Source organism: Lactuca sativa, chromosome 4 (genome assembly GCF_002870075.4).
Source record: "Lactuca sativa cultivar Salinas chromosome 4, Lsat_Salinas_v11, whole genome shotgun sequence".
Taxonomy (NCBI): domain Eukaryota; kingdom Viridiplantae; phylum Streptophyta; class Magnoliopsida; order Asterales; family Asteraceae; genus Lactuca; species Lactuca sativa.
In genome coordinates, this window is record NC_056626.2 from 13890027 (window position 1) to 13909085 (window position 19059).

The 19059-nt window shown below is 31.9% G+C and overlaps 1 protein-coding gene across 1 annotated transcript; it reads right to left on the bottom strand.

Moving 5' to 3' along the window:
* Positions 1–18521: 18521 nt before the first annotated feature.
* Positions 18522–19025, bottom strand: LOC111909743 (uncharacterized). Its single transcript, XM_023905525.2, has one exon. It carries the CDS (start codon positions 19023–19025, stop codon positions 18522–18524), a length of 504 nt encoding a protein of 167 aa, XP_023761293.2.
* Between the last annotated feature and the right edge of the window lie 34 nt (positions 19026–19059).

Sequence of the window (19059 nt, forward strand, 5' to 3'; positions counted from 1 at the left end):
CAGAAAAGAAATCCTTGATCGATTTCACATCAAGAGAACAGCTCATCAAACGAAAGCAATTGATTGAGAGGGTGGGATACGAAGCAATTCAAATCAGATATGTAATTCAATGCAATCAATTTGTTTCTAAAATATTAGGATCTTTAACAAAATTTGGGGGATTACATCCATTATTTCTTACCATGGTTATTAACCTTATCATCAAATAAAAAATTATGAGTGGGAATGGATGCCAAGAGGACTAGATTCCTTTTATAGTTCCTGATTTTTACCTTAAATTTTAATGTTTGATCTGAAATAAAATTTAAGCAAAAAAGAATAAGGTTAGACAGCTAAGAAATCAAATTTAATGATCTGCAAATGAAGTAAGAACAAGAATATACGGGAATACGATTAAAGGGTGTTAGACGAAGGGCAAAAAAGAAAATTCACATTAGACGAATAATGGATATAAAATGAGACACGTGGCAAATGATACTTTTATTAAGTTAGGTTGAGGTAAATAACTGAAATAGACAAAACACAATTTAGTAGATGCAGAATTGTTTCGATTAAGTTTGAAAAGGGGGGGGGGGGGGGGGGGGGGGGGGGGGGGTTGACAATAAAACAATTTCAAATAGAGAAATTAAATTGTTTCAAAACTTTTATGACTACAAATATTGATACCCACTAACATTATTACAAGGTCATCATTCCATATTTTTTTTAACTATCTTATTAAAAGTATATTAGTAATATATCAAATCAAATTTAATTTAATGGTGAAATGATGAATGGTGTTATAATGTAGTGGGTAGAAATATTTGTAGGCATAAAAAGTAGGAGACAGTTTAATTTTTCTTTCATATATCCAACACAATATTTGATAACGGTTTGCATAATACATTTCTTTAATAAAAAAACAAAATATTTGCATCTGACTTTTTTTTATCAAACGAATAATTCGTTAGTTTGATTGACGCAAATATGAAGTACATTAATTTTGACATATCTTGGTCAAGTGAATAATTTACCATATTTGAGCAAACTAAAAAAAAATGCTTTTATTTTTGTTTCAAGGTTATAAGATTCATTTTGCACCTCTTTATGAGTGTACACCAATCTTATTGTCTCATTTGTGTGAAAAATGCTTGTTTCACTTAGTTAAACCCCATGAATCGATTGCCCATGGTGGAGTTTTAATGATTCTTGTGAAATCTAATTTTGCCAACTTCATTGGTTTGTATTGTGCACCAACAAGCTATTCATATTATATTGTTGGGTTAACAAATGAAATTAAGAAGCCATATTCCATAAATTTGAGAATTCGACATTGTACATTTCTATATTCCACCAAGTTGAAATTGTTAAGTGATGCAAAAATAGTGATTTAAATTGTTAACTAACCCAATTGATTAAAATATCTATGATATATTATTTAATTTGTTAACTAATGCAAAAAAACTGGCATGAATTTGATCAAAGATAAGGGTCTTCTCATGCTGACCATAAATTCCTGGTGCCTCCAATATGCATGAATAGAATGATACTTGAACATGAATGTCTTTCAAGAACAGCTTAATAACTTACAAAAGGTTGTTCTTCATTGTAATTTGTATGCCTTCGTCCATATAGCGAAAAACGTCCCAAGGATGAAAACAAAGAAACCGGTACAAAATATATGGGTGGGTTGTCTTCCAAGAAAAAAAATGAATGGATCATCAGAGGAAATCACCAAGAGACAGTCAGGATTCCACCATAAACCCATATGTTATTAAAAGCTTTTGCCTGAATTGCATAGTTCATAACTCTACTGAAAGTAAATGACAAGATTACACATTACTCGAAAGTTCTAAACTTCGTGCCAATAACTTGGATAAGCACCCAGCAAGTTTGATTAAGACATTGCAAACAGAAAGTCATGCACCAGAAATTAGCAAGGGGCTTCATCAGATTCCATCAATTATACAGACTAATTGCCGGAAAGTGAAAAACTTATATGTATCTGGGGATTATTTGCATGAGCGGATATTAGCCGATTTTGGTAGGAAACTGCAAAAAAGCCACAACAATCAAGGATCGTCAAAACGGTACATTTATATTTCATCAAACACACATAATTACAAACCATAAAGGATTAATAGAAATCTACACAATAACAAGAGCAAAGAAAGAGATTAAACAAAAATTACAGGGAAACCACATGAATGATGAACCTGAATATTCACGTTTCTTTGGCGCCATATCACATAAAAACACCAAATAAGGAAAGTTGTAGAGTATATTGGGAAACAATGGTAATTCTTCAATAGTAACGGACCACTGATTGATTTTCCTTGATTTAATTAACTTTTCTAATTATTCTAGTAGACACGTAAATCTATCTTTGATTTTTTTTTTCTTTTAGAATTTGGGCCGTTTATTGGTTCTGCTTATTAATTAGTTTATACATAACCAACAGAGTAATTTATATCAAAATTAATGTTGCATTTTAGTATATTTTTAAAATTTTTAAATTCATTTTATAACATCTATAAATACCCAACTTAGATCTTCTAAAACTCATATACATTTTTAGTTTTTTCTCCAAAATATTGATATCGATCGATCTATTTTGTATAACCATGAAACCCTTTGGTTTTCTTGTTATTGTGATGGTTATTCTCACACTGCTAGCGGGGAAAGTATATCCACAATCCAGGGTTTGCAACATGCTTGATATTAAAGATTGTTTTTTAGCATTAGACGATCCTGGTACACCACCGACCGAAAAATGTTGTGATGAACTTAAACAACAAAGAAAATGCTTTTGTTTTTACAACCGACGTGGATTCACACTCGGTTTCGATTCTCTTGTTGATGCTTGTCATATCAAGTTCGATGATTTTTGCCCGAACCTTGTTATTTAAATAGTTTCTACTTTACTCAATAAAATTTTCATTTACAAGGAAGTGGGATATGATTCTATTATATATTCAAAAGATTGTGTGTTCATATATTCTCTTCAATTTTGTTTGGTTTGCTAATATTCATTCTTGTGGCCCGTAGTTTTTGCTTTTCATATCATACTTGTGTCTGCATGAATTATTACATGTGCACAAGCATTCACACAAATATTATCTTTTTTATTCAATAAAGATCAACAACCAAAATCTATAAACAACCTTTCGAGAAACACAACATGAAGAAAAACAAACCTTGATTTCATTATACCAAATTCAAACTTTCTCTAAACATCATCTTTGTCTTGTAGAATCATTTTGACAACGTTTACATAACAGAAACATATATCTTTTGGGGAAAACTTTACTATTTAAACTGAATTCAAAAGACCAAACAAAAAATTCAAACAGAAATAACATGTCTTTTAATTTCATATTGAAAATACATAAAGTAGTTGTTTTTGTATTTGAAAATCATAATTGAATGCATCGGTAGTCTTAAAGGATTAAAAACAATGAACCCTTGATGTCAATAATGTTTAATTATGAGTTTATTGGTTTTAAAGATTCAGCACAGTAGATGCAATCCTCCGGTCTGTTTCTGATTGAATAATCTCTCTCGATGGTGGCTCCATCATTGTCAAACGCCCGCCATGGCTCTTTAATTCAATCATTGCCAGTGGCTATGTTAAGTGATATCATCCTTCGATTTTATTCATTTAGTGAAGATCTGTTCCCTTTTTGTTTTAGATTGAGCCAAGCCATGTATAAGGAAAGCTTCCCCACCGTCACGGGTAGAGGATAATAAGGGCTAGGGGGCTGTGGCCCCCTCTGTTTTTTGGCTTATAACTAGTTTCACAAAATTAGGCCGTCTCACATGAACCTAACCCTATATATATATATATATATATATATATATATATATATATATATATATATATATATATATATATATATATATATATATGGGAGAATTTCATATATGTCTCTCTTAAACCTCAAAATATCATATTTGTCCAGCTTAATTTCTTAATATCATATTTACCCTTCATAAACCTTCAAAGTATCATATTTGCCCAAATCCTTTTTTTATAATGTTTTTTAATATTTTATAATCATTTTTATACCTTAGAATTATTATAATAATAAAAAAATTTAACCATATTATCCTTACGTCTACTTCTAAATTGTTGGGATGTCGCCTCCTTGACAAACAAAAAGATTCATCTTCAACCCTCTCAATGGAATGTATATTTTGATTGTTTAGTTTTTGTTGTTGTTGATTATTATCATGTTGTAGATGAAAAATATTTTAGATATTAATATCATTGACATTTTGATGTTTAACAAGGACATATACGATATTTTGATATTTAAGAATGACATATATGATATTTTAATGTTTAAAAAGGATATATATGATATTTTAAAATTTTATGAATGATAAATATGATATTTAGAAATTTTATAAAGGATAAATATGATATTTAGAAATTAAGCTGGGTAAATATGATATTTTGATATTTAAGAAGGGCATATATGAAATTCTCCCTATATATATAAATATATATATATATATATATATATATATATATATATATATATATATATATATATATATATATATATATATATTAGACTTGAAATTATAAAATTTAGGCTTTGGCCCCTACTGTTTTTTTTAAGAAACTATAGTTTTAGTTTCGCCCCCCCCAAATAATTTGTTCAAGCTCCACCACTGCCCACCGTATCGAAAATCAAATAACAGCGACATAGGTGTCGAGTGACGTTTTTACAGATCTTTATTTTTGTGATAATGGAGTCGGAGTCGTGGCCGACTTTGTAAAGTGTGCCTAACAAATCATTTCATGTGATAATTGATTTTAGATAGGAAAGTTTTGCGTGGGCTGACCCGAGCACCAGGCGAGCAGGCATAAAAAGTCAGAATTCTATGTGTCGTATTGCTGTTACGAAATTGGTTGAAGAAGGAGGGGCAAAAACCGAAGGGTGAGAATTGGAGTATGGTGTCGTATGTCTTCGTGTATAGGGCAAGACCAAAAGAAACTAGTCAGATTTTTTTGAAGAAGGAACTACTACACAATCTTTATCTCCTTTCGTAGAATTCGCTCTTCTTTTAAGTGAGTTTATGGCTGCCTAAAGTCTTTGAATAGTCATCCCCCATGGCTTCATTTTCATGCCTAAAAACAAAACATGTCACGCCCTGGATTTATTTACTTGATGATAGTAAGTCGGACATATCCAAATTCTCATCCCTATACGGCATACGCAACTATAAAAATTAATAAATTTAATCGTACATAATATTTTATGCCGCTAATATTTATTTTAATTGTTGCGTAATATAAAATGCCACTATATTTTTTTTTTTTTTATTTTGAATCATACAATGCCGCTAAATGTTTTCTTTTCAAATTTAACAAGTTACTGTTTATATGACACTTTAAATTTTATCAGATTAATTTTCGTTCCCCCCTCGTTTCCGTATTTATGTCCCCAAAATTTTAAAGAGGAGAAAAATAGTCAAAAACATGTTCCCTCGTTGAAAAACTTTGATGATAATTTTTTTTTTTAAAAATAGGGAAATCAACAATCTCTCGACTCAGCTCGTCCTCTCGTCCGCCCTACTCTCACGTCGGCCATGCTCCTCGTTGACGATGCAGATGCTCTCGTCGTCTTCTCTGACATCAAGGTATAAATCCGTAATTTCGATTTTAAGAGTAGCGATTCTATGAAACTAATTTTGTTGTAGTAGGTTTTTTTTTTTGTATTTTCGATCAATTTTGTTTGTAGGGGTATTTTGTATTTTTAGTCAAGTTTGTTTAGATCTCACTTGGAATTTGGTTATCTATATGTTTGTCAGCTTTCAATTAACGAAGATTGTTGATACCATACAAATTAACATACCGATTAAGTTTAGGAGTTTGACATGAATACTAGAATACTTTCTCTCTTGTTTATCTTATTTTAAGCAAATGCAGTCTAAATCTAAATTTTATTATCAAAACGGAGAGTAAATCAAAATAAGTCAACAAGAGGCACATAGATTAACCTGTTACCTAAATTTTGTTATCAAGATTACCTCATTTTTGTGATCAAAATGAAAACGGGTTGAAAATTAGGTCAACAATTATAAAGCAGAGACATACATTAACGTGTTAAGTAAATGTATTGTGAATGGTACTTCTAAGACGTGATCAAGGAAACTAAGGACTTACTTAGAGTATAGATAATTAAAGTCAAGATCAATACTTTACATACTTAACAAACAAAAATGATACATAAACTTCTAATAAAACAACCTAACATTCTAATTTAGAATAAGAAGCATTACACCAAGAACAAAAGATCTAAAATGAAGCTATAACAAACTTAATCCTCATACCAATGAAACCATAGTTTTTTTTGTTAAATAGACGAACTGTAGTTTCTTTTAAAAGAGAACAACAAGGGTTGTTGAAAGATCAGATGACGTTCTTCTTGACAAAGCACTCTTTAGTAAGGACCCAATATTCTTTTTCTCTTTTGCTAAATGAGTATCTGCTTCTGTTATAAATGACATTTTATAATTTGTTTTATAAACTAGATGTGACTCCTATGGAGAGAGTATTCTTGAAGTTTCTTGATAACTACATCAATTGGTAGTTGTGGTGCACTTACCTAAACGATCTAGTAATGTGGAGCAAGTATGTCATTTCTATCCCCACATCTTTTTAGGGTTAACTAGAGCACAAAACCCTTAGCTTTTTTTTCTTTTGCTTTTGCGGTTCATATATCAGTAAAGAAAAAATATATATATTGTTATCTCTTTATACTTATTGATATAGGGTGAAGCTGCCAACGTTCGATTCTCCATGGAATTTTTATGCTACATACTTCATCCTTTAAGATATTTTGTTTGATATATAGATGTCTAAAAAGTCATTCATATGTTCTAGAAGGTTTAACTCAAAGTATGATAAATAAATTTAAGACGAAATGTGTGGCTTATTGAGCAAGCAGCTTGTAAAGCCAGCCATAATTAGTGTTATTGAAAATGGTGTTTCATTTCTTGAACAAGTCATATGCCTTCTTTTAGATGTTATTGATGCGGTATGTCTTGTACATGTATTTACAAGTTTGCCATTTTTTCCATTTCAAGAATATTGTTTTGTATGTGAAAAGTCTTGATTTGCTTCAGGAAGCTGATAACAATGAAAATGGGAAAGCTCCTCATTTTGCATGGTGAAATTATGTTGATTTCAATGAGTACTTCCGGTAAGATTTGTTATAGGAAATAGTTAGTTGTTTATTACCAATTTGCTCTTCCAAATACCTTTTTAATGATGCTTAATTCTTTATCTTGAACACCATCTATTTTTTTAAGTCCCAAAGTCACCTTAAACCTGGTTGCCTATTTGACACAAGTTCATCTATTGTCTTGAAACCATTACGATAGTCAAACATATTCATCTTATGGTATTTTTTTGGACAATCAACATACTGATTTTCTATATAGCTTTCTTTGACCCGCCTTGACTTTTTGTTACTTCATATTCTTTTTATAATCCTCTACTTTATTACAATAATATGAATTTCTATTTTTTTAAGGAACATTATTATGTTGGACGTGGCATGTATACCCTTTATTTTGTTCTAATTCCTTTTCCTTTTAGCTTTATCGAAGGTATTTCGGTAATGTGGTAGCGGAGTATAGATGACGACCACGGACTATTCTAGACAGTCTCGTTATGATGCGAGGCTACAAACCTTTTACTTTCATTAGGTGTAGATAAACCCTAGTTTATATGTTTCATTTTCGTTAGTTGGATTATGTGAGTTGGATTCTAACTTGTGTTCACTTGATTGTTAATCTTTCATGTTAAAGTTACAATTTTTATTATCTATATTCCTATATATATATATATATATATATATATATATATATATATATATATATATATATATAGAGAGAGAGAGAGAGAGAGAGAGAGTTAGGTTCAAATGTTTTCACTATCTATTGTGTGCATGTATTATTGATTCTGTACCAATCATTTTAGATATTTTAAGAAAGTAATTAATGCATATTAAATGCTGAAGATGTAATTACTATTCATTATATCTTCAATCTGTAATATGCATTAATTACTTTCTTAAAATAACTAAAATAATTGGTCCAGAATCAATCATACATGCACACAATAGATAGTGAAAACAAAATAACTTAACCATATATATATATATATATATCTATATATATATATATATATATATATATATATATATATATATATATTGAGTAGTTTAGATGATCAATCTAGTTACATTAGCTTGATTTTTAACTGTTTTTTATCATTAAATTTTTAAGAGTAGTAATTTATCCAATCATAGGGCTAGGTAATATAAATTATTAACTTTGATTGTGTTAGAGTATTATAGTTATCCATGCTATGCTTGATTTATTATCATGTATATTGTTGGTGATTTGTTATCATCAATGTTATTTAAATGTAATGAGATTACTTTGTTGACTAAAAATGATCTTGATAAATATTAAACAAGTAAGGAAGGTGTGGAGTACACACTTGTTTATGTTTGATCAAGTATCAAAGTATATTGTCATTTAGGGGCGAAGCCCCTGAACGAACGGGGGCCCGGGGGCAGCGCCCCTGGGAGTGGGGTCCAAGGGGCAGAGCCCTGGGGTCAAGCTGTTGAGAAAAACTGTTATATGACAGTTTTGTCAGTTTTCAGACAAGGAATGTTTATAACCAATTTTAGTCAGTTGTTTCTGGTACTCACGAAATTACAGCATCTCATTCTCTCTTTCATTCTCTCAGATTTTCTCTGAGTCTTATCCAATTGAGGATTTAGGAGTACCACCCAAATACTTCGATTTGAAAGTGATTATCACGATTCTCAGATTTCCAGGTGCCACTAAACCATATTTCTAACATATATTGATAAGAATCATTAGATTATATCATTCTGTCACAACTAGCAAATCGGGGTTAAGATTTTGATCCTTGTACAAGACAATTTCATCCATGTAAACTTGCAACACCCCATTTAGTGAAATTCAAACTACAATACCATTTAAGTTCATACGTTCACATATTGTCATTCAAGTCGAAACAACCACATATAAGCCCAAAACTCGATCTAATAAGCCAATTCCAATCATTTTCGGGCCTTAGCCCAAGAATTGTCAATCCAAATCCCTTATTGGACCAAGACTTCCTTATTAGGCCCTATTGGGCCGATAACTTCTCCTTTTGGCCTTTTTGGGCCGGAAACCTCTTTTTGGGCCTTAATGGGCCAAAAACTCCTATTAGATTTTATATTGAGCCGAAAATCCATACTTGGTCCTTATTTGGGCCGAAAACTCCCTATTTGGGCCGAGAACTCTTATCTTTGGGCCCTTTGAACTGAAAACCTATTATTAAGCATCATTGGGCCAAAAACTCTTATTGGATCAAGTCAATAACCAAACACCACCATTTTGGGCCACCCTTTGGGCCAAAAATTTCATGGATCGGTTAGGGTTGGTTATGACACAAAAAAAGAGAGAAAAGAAAAGGGAAAAAAAGAAAGGAAAATGGCCATGACACCTCATTTTTAACTAGCATGTTCCAAGCTTTTACCTCCCATATATCCATGCTAGCCCGCACCTCAAACATCACCAAAGTCAACTTCTCCCCTCTCTTTCTCTATTCTCGGCCACACCCTCACACACACAAAGCACTCTCATTTCCTCACTTAGCCTCAAGAATCCTCCTTCATTTTCTCTCAAACACTCAAGAAGTCTCTCTTGATTTCATGGGTGTGTGTGCATGTGTTAGCTTCAAGAAGTCTTCTTCAGAGGGTCTTAAAATTGGTAAGTTCTAGGTTAAACCCCATTGTTTTGTTTCAAGTTATTCTAATATCTTTCCTCTTACACTCTTATTTTCATGAATATGAACTATTAGAACACCCACATTTCAAGAATCTCACCAAGAACTCAAGGTGAGCTTCGTACCCCACTATTTTTTATGTTTTTCATACTATTTGGGGGGGGGGGGGCAGGAATACAAGTCAAATCTCGTTTAACTAATGGATAATTGCGTGTACCGGTGTGTAATGTGTTCAATCTTTGGGTATTTGCATGAACATGGAGTTTATCTTATACAAATTCATAAAAAATCATGAGAAATGTGTTTTTTAACATATATATTGCATAAAAAATCATAGATAAGGGTTATACCCTCAAAAATATCAAAAATGAGTGTAAGTTTCAAACACAAATAAGTTAAACTTAAACCTCAACTTTCAACAGAAACGTTATGGTCCATTTACGGGATGTTTTGACCACCTTGAACTTAATATTTTTCAAAACTATTTAAGATGAAAATAGTTTAGGCTTATACCTTTCTAGGAACTACTATCATGCGTTCATATGATTTTCTACAATTTTTGGCGATTTTTACAAAACTGCCTATCATTTCAAGAATGATTTCAGACCAGTCTGTGAAGATGAACATTTTAACACTGGTTTGAGGCCATTAAAAATTATAATAAAAATTATTAACAAATTAGACTCATTTTCCAAACTCTCAGAGTTTGCAGATCTGAATTTCGACTTACGATGATTTTTCTATAATTTTGCTAAAAATAGGGACAGAAAAGTCAAAAATAAGAAATTTTCTTTATCATGCTAAAAGCTGTTATACTTGTGTTAGATGCAAGTTTATATGATTTATATATACTTTTAAAACATCTAGACATGTTAACTTATATGTATTTATATATACGGTTATATAAATTGTCTTTAAAAACAAGCATAATAAACTATAATTAGTATAGTCGAAGGTCACAAACCACACTTACAAAGGTACACATAGTTATTTAAAGGCATAATTATCCTATTTTGCAAGTAAAACGGAGTCATAGTTCACGTAAATCTGTTAACGCTCTTGTGAGACTCTCCTTCACCGTACCTACCTAGCGTACATCATAAGTCCTATAGTTATAACCAGAGTCTCCTGAAGGGAGAGCGAGGTAATTGTGTATAGATTTATACGGGGTTGACACCCCCACACCTGAGTTGTTCGCTATAGCTAGACGGGCCAGTTTAGGGTGACAAATATCTTTAGAAGTCGACACCTAAAGAACATCAAGACAGACACTTTAGTCATATTAATATGGTTGTAACGACTCATATAGAGAAGGACTATATTAATTTGGATTTACGAAGAATATACACTCTACTAGTTTTATAAAACACAAAGTTATGTTCGTTTACTTTGTAAGCAAGCTAATCTCACCACTCTGGTCTTAGGGTTTTAAGACCTCAACTCTTTTATATACAGAAAATATAGGATTTTCTGGAATACACTCTTTATAATACAAACAAAGGAAAATAAAGAACATGCATGCAACTATACACAATTTTGGAACGAGACTCAGAAACTACTTTTTATAAAAAATATTGGTTTTTATGGAGTTTTATAACTTATTATAAACAAAGATATTACAAAGTTTTTCCTACAAATATGCTGATGAACTCACTAACATTCTATGTTGTCGCTTTTCAAAACGACTTGTATTCTCAGGGAATCAGCAAGTGAATAGGTACTCGAGCCTTGGATCTGGATATCCTACTACTTTTCTTTTTAGACACCATAATTTATGTTATTTTTGGGTAATCGATGAACAAGTACAATTTGTAAACAATATATGTTGGTATCTTTAATGTATGATGTTTGGTTACTATGTTTCATCCATATTCACTTGCTATGATCATTTTGTGTTCTTTGCTTCATCGTCTTCAGGATGCATTCTATTAGTGGTATATATTGATGAGATTGTGAGTACAAGGAGTGATGGAACTAGAATTAAGAAGCTGAAAGATTTCCTTGCATCTCGGTTTCAAACAAAAGACCTAGGTTCTTTAAAATATTTTTTGGGAATTGAAGTCTCTCGTACTCGAAAAGGGATCTGTTTGTCTCAGCGGAAATATTGCTTGGATATTTTGAAGGAATTTGGGATGATTGAAACAAAACCTTACGAGTCTCCAGTGGTTCTAAATATGAAATTGAAAGTAGATGAAGGAGATCCGCTTGAGAAACCAGAGAAATAGAGAAGAATTGTAGCAAAATTAAACTACCTGACGATTACACGTCCAAACATTCCTTTTCTGGTGAGTGTCATAAGTCAATTTATGTCATCTCCACTAACCATTGGGATTAATTTATTAATAATATAAATTAACAAAACAATTATTTCACATTTGATCTTATATTAATTTATTAATCACATAATAAATCAACAAGTCAACTATGTATCTCCAATTAATATATTAATCACATAATATATTAACAAATCATTTCTGTATAACTTCCACTTAGTTTATTAATCATATAATAATATAATAAATTATACTTCTCTCTCCTAAAATCATTTGTAGCCAGTTTTGGTCATGAGGGCAACCCGAAATGGAATTCGCTTCTAATTACAAGAATATATCAAGTTAGTTGTTAGTCACTGGCTTAGACACCTTAATCCAATACACTCATCATCAGTTTTGGAGATTACACATTTATTATATTACTCTGATTTTCAAACTAGTGTATCATGGAACAAATGGGGTTTTCTTAACATGGGTTTTATGGAACTTGTGGTTTTACCTAAATTAAACATGAAAATTTTGTTTGTAAAAATGGGATGCTGCATTAGCTCTATTCTTAGGCATAAAAGGCCAAAGCCTTGGCATCATAAGCTAGTATAATCGATCCCTCCACTTTGTTATTGAATATATTTCGTTCGTATTCAGATGGTCCATAAGAACGCCCTTAAAATCGCCTCCAAATTTTTTTCTCTATTGATGCCCCTAGTGTAGTTAAAATTCACCCCCAACACGTCTTCTAATGAGTCATTAATGGCATGTAAGTCTTTCAACTAAGTGAGCATTTTCCTTTTTAATTCCTCTGTTATGGAGCAATCCTTGAAAATATGTACTTCCGTCTCCTTAAAAGCATTGCACAACATAAATGAGATGTGTGAAATATTCACTACCTCCGTGCTGGATTCAATCTAGTGGAATGTCTCCTAAGTCCTGATCTACAAATGAAGACGTTTATGTTCTTTGGAACCAACTTAGACTAGATAGTAAGAAGTGTGTGCAATCCAAGAAGTTATTGTCAATTTACTTCCTTAGGGAAGATACAATCAACTCTCCTCCTTCAGTGATACTCCAACACATATTTCATGGGAATGACTTCCCCCCTGTATCACCGGTTCTGTAAAAGAATTCATTTAAGTAGATGTTAAGATGTTCTAGATCGATGTTGACATTATTGATTATGCCCCACATGGTCATCCTATAAGACACTAAAGCTGACAATCCGAACCTCCCACGATCACCATAAATGCACCTAATAACGCTTTTCCAAATTGTGTTAGTATGAACCCTAAACCTCCACCACCATTTCAAGATAAGAATAAGATTGAAAGCTTTTCAGTTCCCAATTTGCAACCTACCAAGTTCTTTGGATTTCATCATTTTGTTCTAAGCTATCCAAGTGATTTTCTTTGTGAACTATAGAATTTCCCAAAAAGAACACGTTTCTTATACTTTCAAGCATTGTTATGATTTTTCTAGGACACTATAGATCGATAAAATGTACATTCCAAGGCTTCCAAGCACAAACTTAACAAGCGTTAAACGCTATCCAATTGAAAGAGTTCTAGCTTTCCACATCAATAGTTTTTGTTGAATTTATCGATAAGAAGAAGCCACATGGAAGCTCCACCCGACCTTCCTCCTACCAGCATATCATACCAATATAGGAGAATGGAAGCTCACTTTTAAGGCACTTCAACCACTTAGCTGTGGACGAGACTTCCCTAGAAGGAACTCCAATAGCCATTAAATTGCTCGTGTGTAGATTGACCATGAGATCAGATGCTAAATGGAAGCATGTGAGTATTCTCATAAGATTTTTAGTGTTGTCCCTTAACCATTTACCCATAAAGATCGTGTCATATGCATATTGGAAAAGAGAAATACTATGCCCAAAATTAGGCATTGTAATCCCCTTAAATATCGCTTTGTTAGTAGCCTCATCTAAAGCTACTTTGAGACTCTCGGTTGCAATAATAAAAGAAAAAGGGAGAGGAATCTCCTTGTCTCACTCCTTTTTCCAAGAAGAACTCCTTGGTTGGGGAACCATTAACGAGCACTGAGACCTTAGAGGATGAAAGGATGGTCCTTACCTAACTTAAATACGTATCGTCGAACCCTGGTTGCTTCACGGTATTTTGCAAGTAACTCCAAATAATCGAGTTAAAAGCTAGGTCAAAGTTTACCTTGAACATGAGAACTTTTTTTCTTCCGTTTGTTGGCCCAACAGATAAGTTTATTAACTACCAAAGGACCATCCAAAATGTTTCTACCACTAACGTAAAATGATTGCTCACAACTCACCACAGAGCCAATAACTTTCAGTAGCTCATGAACGAAGGTGACATGTTTAGTTTTTAGGCATGAGCATGGAGCTGTGGAGGATGAAGATGCAAAGACTTTAGGGCATCCATAAACTCACTAAAGCAAAGAGAGAAATTTAGAAAATGAGATAAAGATTGTGTACTACTTCCTCTCTCAAACATTTCTGACTATTTCCTTTTTATGTTTTCCAACACATGAAGAACTACGACATCATACTATGATACTCGCCTTTCGTTTCCTGCCTCTCTGTCTTCAACCACTTTGGTGACGGTAACACGACCCAGAGAATTAACGCTTCGAGATTTTTTATGCTATGGGCCGCTGTCATGCTCAGGCCGGCCACCGCAAAACTTCCCCACCTAAAATCAGTTATCTCATGAAATGATTTGTTGGGTACACATTACAAATTCATCCTCAACTCTGAATCTATTATCAAAAAAATAAAGATCTGTAAAAACATCACCCATGTCGCTGCAATTTTGTTTTCGGTACAGCGGGGGAAGCTTTCCTTATATATGGTTGGGCTCAATCTGAAAAACAAAACTGAACGGGTCTTCACTGATCGAAACATATCGGAGGATGACATCACTTAACGTAGCCACTATCACTGGTGAGGATCGAATTTAAGAGCCATGGCGCGTTCGACAACAATGCAGCCGGTCTGTCGACAAAGATGATCGAAACAGAAACTGATAGGAGGATTGCATCTACTATGTTGAATGTTTAAAACCAATAAACTCAGAATTATACCTTATAACATGAAAGTTTCATTTTTTTAATCCTTTAAGACTAACGATAGATTCAGTTATGATTTTCGAATAAAAAATAAGCTGCTTTATTTATTTTCAATATGAAAACACATGTAGTGTTTTTTTATTTGAATTATTTGTTTAGTCTTTTTAATTCAATTTAAAAAGTAATTTTTTCCCAAAAAGATATACGTTTTTGTTATGTAAACGTTGTCAAAATGATTATTCAAGATAAATATGTGTTTTAGAGAAAGTTTTAATTAGATATAGTGACATCAAGGTTCGTTTTTCTTCAAATTGTGTTTCTCGCGTGAAACGTTGTTTTTAGGATTTTCTTGTTGATCTTTATTAAATAAAAAAGATAATGTTTGTGTGAATACTTGTGCACATGAAATTATTTATGCAGATACAAGTATGATACGAAAAGTAGAAACTAAGGGACACAAGAACGAATATTAAATAACCAAACAAAACTAAAGAGAATATATGAACACACAATCTTTTGAATATATAATAGAATCATATCCCACTTCGTTGTAAATGACAAATTTCATTGAGCAATGGAGAAACTATTTAGATACAAAGGGGCAAACATCATGGAACTCGATATGACAAGCGTCAACAAGAGAAAGGAAACCGAGTGTGAATCCGCGTCGGTTGTAAACACAAAAACATTTTCTATGTTGTTTGAGTTCATCACAACATTTTTCGGTTGGTGGTGTACCAGGGTCATCTAGTGGTAAAAAACAATCTTGAATATCAAGCATGTTGCAAACCCTGGATTGTGGATATACTTTTCCCGCTAGCAGTGTGAGAATTATCATCAAAATAACAAGAAAGCCAAAAGGCTTCATAGGTATTCAATATAGAACAATGATATTGATATTAGGGACTAAAAACAAAAAATGTATATGAGTTTTAGAAGATCTATGTTGGGTATTTATAGTTGTTACAAAATTAATTTAAAGATTAAAAAAATATACTAAAATACAACATTAATTTTGATATAAATTACTCTCCTCGTTATGTATAAAGTAATTAACATGGAGAACCAATAAACGGTTCAAATTATAAAAGAAAACAAATTAAAGATAGATTTACATGTCTACCAGAAGCAATTAGGAAAGTTATTTAAATCAATGTAATCAATCAATAATCAGTTACTATTGAAGAATTACCATTGTTTCTTCATATATCCTACAACTTTCATTATTTGAAGTTTTTATTTGATATGGCGCCAAAGAAAAGTAAATCTTTTATCTATCGTCTCTAATACAAAGTTCGTCATTCATGTGTTTTCCCTGTAATTTTTGTTGAATCTCTTTCTTTGCTCTTGTGACCGAGTATATTTCGATTAATTCTTTATGGCTTGTAATTATATGTTTTTGATGAAATATAAATGTGCCGTTTTGACGATCCATGATTGTTGTGGCTTTATTACTGTTTCCTACCAAAATCAGCTACCCATTCATGCAAATGTTCCCTAGATACATATAAGGTTTTCACTTTCCAGCAATTAGTATGTACATTTGATGGAATCTGATGAAGCCCCTTGCTAATTTCAGATGCATGACATTCTGTTTGCAGTGTCTTAATCAAACATGTTGGGTGCTTATACATGTTATTGGCACCAAGTTTAGAACCTTTGGTGATTTCCTCTGATGAACCTTTCATTTTTTTGTAAAATAACCCACCCATATACTTTCTAGGGGTTTCTTTGTTTTCTTCCTTGGGACATTTTCTGATATATGGACGAAGGCATAAAATTACAATAAAGAACAAACTTTTGTAAGCCATTAAGCTGTTCTTGAAAGACATTCGTGTTCAAGTATCATTCTATTCATGCATAGTGGAGGCACTATGAATTAATGGTCATGATGAGAAGTCTCTTTTCTTTGATCAAAATCCTGTTATTTTTCTTATTATTTTTTTGCACCAGTTAACAATTTAAATAATATATCATAGGTATTTTAATAAATAGGGTTAGTTAACAATTTAAATCACTGTGTTTGTATCACTGAACAATTTCAACTTGATAGAATATAGAAATGTACAATGTCAAATTCTCAAGTTGATGGAATATGGCTTCTTAATTTCATTTGTTAATCCAACAATATAATATGAATGGCTTGTTGGCGCACAATCCAAACCAATGAAGTTGGAAAAATTAGATTTCGCAAGAATCATTAAAACTCCACCATCGACAATTGATACATGGGGTTTAACTAAGTGAAACAAGCATTTTTCACACAAATGAGACAATAAGATTGGTGTACACTCATAAAGAGGTGCAAAATGAATCATAACCTTGAAACAAAATTTAAAGGATTTTTTTAGTTTGCTCAAATATGGTAAGTTATTCACTTGACTAAGATATATCAAAATTAATCTCATTCATAATTGCGTCAATCAAACTAACAAATTATTCATTTGTCAAAAAATACTCAGATGCAAATATTTTGTTTTTTTTATTAAAGAAATTAGGTTAAAACCCTCGGAACTCATGGGTGTTGATTTCTAATTGAATTTAAAAATTAATTATATAATAAAATAATATTTCATTAATTTAGAAAACCTATGAATTGCAATATTGCATTTTTCAATAACTTTATGATTTATAAGTATTTAATTACACAGTAAACGATAAGTATTTAATTAGAATTGGAGATTTTTAAAACCTTAATTTTTGGTGTATGGTTCTCGTTGAACATTCACAAATGATGCATTATCAATGTGTGTAATGAAATTAACATAAAAAATACAATACATAATTATATATAAATAAAGTAATATGACGGATTAAGTGTGATTTGCTAAAAATGACTAAAAGGTGCTACAAAAAAGTAGGCTATATATTTCGAAAAACTTCCTTATAAACAACTTTGGAAGTTTTATTTGTGAGTCCGCCATTTTTATCTAAAATTAATAATTTTAATCCCTTTCTGCTTGGAACTCTAGATAAGGCAACATACAATTGTCCATGTGAAAAAACTGGATCTTTGAGAAACAAACCAGCCTTTGATAATGACTGTCCTTTACTTTTATTAATAGTCATTGTAAAACATACGACCAAAGGAAACTATCTTCTTGTGAATTCGAACGGATTTTTTTTTCTAATGGAGTTAAAAACATTCTTGGAATAAAAGTCCGGTTTCCAATATTAGTTCCAGTTATTCTATGTGCCTCAATAACACGTTTTCCCAATGATATCAACTGTAGTCTTGTGCCATTACATAATCTGTTTTTCTGATCAAGGGAGTATAAAGTTGCATCAAACTGATCATGGACAAATTTGGATTCACATATGCTGTCTGAACATAAATATTCAACCTCGTCTCCTAGAAACTTCTTAAGCAAACGGTCGTTTATTTCCTAAACAACTTCATTTTTTGGAGCAAGTATCGCTCTTTCTTGGAAATAATTTGTATTGCTATAGTTCTTGAAAATTGAAGGATATACAAACTTAATTAAGGAACCTATAGGATCATGTGAATCATTAATGACCATATCATCCAGAATATCGATAATCGTTTCACCGTCGTTCGGACAACCAAGTTTGCCTTCTCCTATATCCAATAGCCAATTTGCATAATCTCTTATTTTTTCTATATCTGATTGATCCTTCCAACAGTTAGCCTCATGTTGTTTTGTTAATCTATGGACTTTGCCATGTTGCCATAAATATGAAGAACTCAAAGAAGCATTTACAATGTTCTGTCTACTGCCAACCGGAACAACAGGTAGAATTTGTCTGAAATCTCCTTCAAAGACTATACCTTTCCCTCCAAATGGAATATTTGAGATGCTTGAATTTCCGCACCTTAATTCATCTTTCAAAGTTCGATCTAAAGATTCAAATGCATGCTTATGGACCATAGGTGCTTAATCCCAAATTATTAAAGAGGTTTTT